The sequence below is a fragment of the Stegastes partitus genome, unplaced genomic scaffold (assembly GCF_000690725.1).
Source record: "Stegastes partitus isolate 25-593 unplaced genomic scaffold, Stegastes_partitus-1.0.2 Scaffold913, whole genome shotgun sequence".
NCBI classification, from domain to species: Eukaryota; Metazoa; Chordata; class Actinopteri; family Pomacentridae; genus Stegastes; species Stegastes partitus.
The window spans coordinates 222,800-227,987 of record NW_007578644.1 but is presented as its reverse complement, the minus strand read 5'-3'; the positions used below and the strand labels follow the sequence as shown (position 1 = coordinate 227,987).

General features: G+C 40.9%; 1 protein-coding gene across 1 annotated transcript in view; it reads right to left on the bottom strand.

Annotated features, from left to right (window-relative positions):
- tspan31 (tetraspanin 31) overlaps window positions 1–3,916 on the bottom strand; it is an 11,777-nt gene extending 7,861 nt beyond the window's left edge. The window contains exon 1 of the mRNA XM_008293798.1: window positions 3,698–3,916. Coding sequence (XP_008292020.1) covers window positions 3,698–3,760 — 63 coding nt within the window. The 5' untranslated portion in view covers window positions 3,761–3,916. The remainder of the gene's footprint in view (window positions 1–3,697) is intronic.
- Window positions 3,917–5,188: the final 1,272 nt, after the last annotated feature.

Sequence of the window (5,188 nt, the reverse complement as noted above, 5' to 3'; positions counted from 1 at the left end):
TCGGTCATACAACATGTATTAACCTAATCAATTAATGTGATTTCCTTTGATTATCAAACCCAACTCCAAAATATTTACTTTTCTGTTACACAAATAAAGCAAATATTGACATTTTTGGCTTCTTGTGGGGGAATTTTTAGCACTTTCGTAAAAAAAAAACCAAAAAGGATTCAATGATTAATATGTTGTACATATTGGAATAATACTGGAGAACTTTTTTTTTCTTTTTAGCCTTTACATGTCTTGTTTGACAGCAATCTGTCCTGATTCTGCAGAATCACACTCCTGCCGTGACTGATCATGTACCGGCAGCTGGTTCCAAAGTTTCCTGACTGGGCGGGTCGCGTTTCAAGGGTTTCTCCTGAGTGCTGAGTCGACACGAGGACAGCGAGCGCTCTGGTGTAACGTCCCAGCGAGAGATAACGACGACACAACGGCAGCTTTACTCCAGCGTGTTTCACAAAGGGCAGACTTCAGAGGAATCCAGAGAGCTCCAACAATGACTCAATACTTAATGACGGGTTGCGTCTGAGCTGCTGGAACAGAGCGATCCAGAGCAGGTGTGACACAATACTGTCAGCAGATAGCCAAGAACGTTCAGAAAACTATTAAACTAAGCCCAGAAAACAATATTACAGCACAACATGAGAGCTGCAACATAGAGCTAGTATCACTATGGGTAAATATGACTGTCTTTTAAATCATTTTAGTTGTATTTAGCATGGTTTTAAAACGTGGTAACGCCCACTGCTCTCACCTAAGACACCGTATGACAACAAAGACACCCAAATATGTTCCGTTTACTCGAATAAAAAGAACGTGAATACAGGAAATATTAACGTCTGGAACCATCAAGTGACTTTTAATCAGTTATTTTAGTTCATTTTCCAGCTTTTTAATGCTACAGAGGTCAGCTCAGGGGTAAGGTGTTGTTGTTCAGGTAGAGCGGTGCAGAGGAGGGGCAGCAGCAGCAGCTAACTATTAACACCTGAGCCACTCCGATTACACAATCAGCGACTGAAACAACAGCCTGGCAGCAAACACAACTCCACAGAGATCCCACAAGTTCAATCTAAGACATTTTCAACACAACAGAGTGGAATTTAGTCGCTGTTTCACAACGATATCAGCCACAAAAATGAAGGAAGAACAGCAGGGATATTATGTCCTGGAATTAATTAATACTGTATTATATTTTTAGTATTTCCCAGCAGCATGTAATAATAATGATTCCTAATGTCATAATTAATTTAACCTTGACCTGGATAAGCACAGAGAAGAGCTGGATGGTAATAAATTCATTAAAGGCATCAAAGACGACTCTATATAATGATATAATTGTGTTTTTTTGGCAGGTGTTGCCATTTTATTTAGAATACAACGCTTTAAAGTCAAAATTCAGTTCGATATTTACAGATTTAAAACAACCTGTCGGGTAGGAAACCTTAAAAACAGGGACTGTTAGACGAGGAGGATGAAATTAATTTTTAAAACAATTGTTCAGCCTTACGTTTGATGCGTTTTTGGGAGAATACTAAATTCAACGCTTCTTTTCAGGACCTGCATTCACCTGAACTTTATGTGATTTTAGGTTTATTCGGGGAGTCTGAAGATGTTTTGGCCTATATGGAGAAAAGTAGGTTTTGATCTCGTGTTCATCTCAGTCACGTATATGAGGAAGAAAAACTGAAAGAATAAAATCAGAACACCACAAACTACAGCCTTAAAAAATTCCCGTTTAATCTCATTCTTCAACCCTTGTTTTCAGCTGTTTCACTGTTGTCCACTTTTGGTTTCTCTTTTCTGGCCGCTCTGGTTTGAACTTTGGTTCCTCTTTCACCGTTTTGCTTTCACACGTCTACCTTTTCTCTTTAAATCCAGCCAGCGGGCTTTACTGTTGCTGTCCTGTTATTAACTTTCTATCTGCTCTCTCCTCGTTGTGCTTTGCAGGTATTTCTGGTTCTGGATAGGTTTGATCTGCAACTACTGATCCCACAAATCTGTCTAGTATTTATATTCTCTTGTTTCCTGTCTGGTTGTCTCTGCTCTCCTTTACTTCTTTGTGCTCTTCTTTATCCAGAAAATTTATCCTAACCATCCAATCTCCTCTTCAGTGTCACCAATATGCTGCTCAATGAGAACATCTGGACTTATTGTGGTTTCCACGATTGAATCTGTAGCGTCTAAACCTTTACCTTTTGGGTAATTTGTTGGCCAATACAATTTTGTAGACTCTTAACATTTAAGTTAGTCAGGTCACTTTGTATTATTCAGAGTAGAGTAAGAGTTTTAATCTTAACATTTAAATTGGTCTGGCATATTTGCATTACTGCTGAGGCGTCTCAGTGGTTAGCACCGTTGCCTCGCAGCTAGAAGATCGTCGGTGAGGACACCCGGGATCTTTCTGCATGGAGTCTCCATGTTCTCTCCGTGCAGTGTGGGTTCTCTCCGGGTTCTCCGGCTTCCTCCCACTCAGTCCAGAAACATGTTGAGGTTAATTAGTGAGTCTAAATTGTCCGTAGGTGTGAATGTGAGTGTGCTTGGTTGTCTGTGTCTAAGTGTAGCCCTGTGATGGACTGGTTACCTGTCCAGGTGTCCCAGTCAGCTGGGATAGACTCCAGCCTGCCATGACCCTGGTGAGGATTAAGCGGTGTATAGATAATGGATGGATGGATATTTGCATTACTGAGATTACTGGAGAGCTTTCATCTAGATATTTAATGTTAAGCCTGTACATTTGTATTTTATATAGTATTATAGGGTTTGCAGGTCTTAACCGTTACTCTGATATTTTTTACTTGGAAAAAAAAACAAAACACTTGAGGAGCTTACAGTTGACATTTAACCTTGTTTGGTCAATTCGTAACACCAATCTTATATTTCTACTGTAAAGCACTTCGGCTCAAAGCTGTTGTTTTAAACATGCGTTGTAAAAAAAACTTGACAAATCATGTGTTATTGCTGTCTTCTTGTTTGAGCTTTATCTTAACTGTTGTCCTGCTTTTGCTTCTATCAAAGTAAGTCCTTGATTTCATAAATGCTTTATTACTAAAACTAATATTGATTTGGGGATGCATTCTGTGGTGGAGATGTATTAGACATTACATAAACATAAAAAACTAGTTTCTAATATTGTGTCCATCTTGGTCAAACACATAAAGGAGAGTTTGAAATATTATAATAAAACAACAGAGACTAGAGCCAGCTGATGTGAGCGGAACTGAAACCAACGTGTTGACTGTCACAACTCACATGACCGCCACTGAGGCACATCCATCAGCTGATTGCATCTTGTTGTGACAAACCGGGGTGACTCATACCGGGGTGGATGCAGAAGATGAAGCATTCAAGCATGTACGATTCACATTTTAGGTCAGCTGGCCTCCCAGCTAACGGTAGCCTTCATGCGCATAATGGCGATAGCTAGCAGGCTAGCTAACACGCTAAGACTAGCTGCTACTTTCTACATTTCTCTCTAACACAGCACATGTTATCAGCTTTTCACTGTGTTATTATCAAAGACAGGTACATACCAATAATCATCTGTAGAGTGAAACCAGAGGCGGGAGAAGCAAAAAGGTTAAATCATCAGTTACATCTCTGCGCTGCTGCTAGCTAGCTAGCTACTTCATTCAGAAGCTAGTTAGCCCGAGCTAACGCAGCTAGCTAAAACTTAGCATCCATTTTGTCAACTCACCATGTAAACCACGTTCAGGGAACAAAGCGCATTTTTGGAGCAGGTGAAGCCGCCGCAGACCATATTCGAAAAACCTTTTTTTTTTTTTTTTTATTACGGCGGAGTCCGGCGGTAGAAAGAAGACTGAAAAGAGGCTCTGCTGTCCGGCTGTGAGCGGCGGTGATGTCTGGACACAACAGCGGAGAGGGAGGACCGCTGACGTCTGCTGACGTCCGGGAGGCCGCGCGCGTCACCGCCGTGAGGTAAAGCAAAGTCCCAAACATGTCCGCTGCTGCTGCTGCTGCTGCTGCTGGCGGCGGCGAGTCAACCGGCAGCAGATCACACGTCAATAACAACAACGTGTCTGAATTTACAGCACTTTGCACGACTCCGGCACTGTTTTCGTCTTTCTCCGGTAATTCAGGAAAAGTTTCAGATGTCACGTTGAAAGGCAACAGCTGCAAAAATCAGTGTTTAGTTTCTGTGAAGTGAACAAATATGAAAATATGTAAATGAAAAACACACAGAGTCTTTGAAAAGTAATAAAGTTAATCTTGTCTAATATAATTGAAGAAGTTCAATACAAATATGTTCAGACTTTATGCCACATAAAATCTAATATGATCAATACATGTGATTTTATAATAATAATAATAATAATAATAAGAAGAAGAAGAAGAAGAAGAAGAAGAAATAACCTCATGATAAGAAGAAGACACAATAAAACATTTCATTTATTGTGTGAATGACTGTTTTTGTTGTATTCTGAAGACAGTTATGGGTGTATTTGGTCAAGTCAACACACCAAACATTAGTAAATAGTAAAACTCTTGGAGACAGTTTATGTGCTGGAGGTGGCTGTGATCCGGCCACTATCACGAGAACCAGAAGAAGAAATTCAAAGAGCCTCTCCTGTCATCAAGTACCATATCACCCGATGTCCGTGGCCACGTATACAACATTTATATCATTTTTATGCTGTGTGCCTACGAGTTCTGGCCTCTAAGGAAAGAAGATCAGAATCGCCTGGAGCAGAATGAGAGATCCATGCTGAGATGGATGAACCACATCAAGCCTGATGTGCACATGAGCTCAAGTGAGCTTCGTATGAAATTAGGCCTTGTTGATCTTCATACAGAGATCTGGTACCGCCTTCTAAGATGGTTCGTCCATCATAGTACTCAGTGCATCAACAAAATCAGGAACTTGGAAAGACGTGGAGAGCCAGGAACACATGGGAGGAGCTGGTGTCAGGGGACCCAGCGGATTGGGGGCGAATCCCTGATGATGCCCTCGATAGAGATACATGGCGAATGGAACTGTGAAGCCACCGTGCATCGTCTGACACACTGCTAGTGTCCCAACAGATGTTAACGGGATAAGTAAAAAAAACTGGTTCTCTGATCATCTTCCACCAAAATGCAGCTAAATCAGATGTTTCTCAACCAGACATCTGCAAACGTTCAGAGAACATAGACACAAGGATCAGTTCACATCTCATCTTTAAATGTG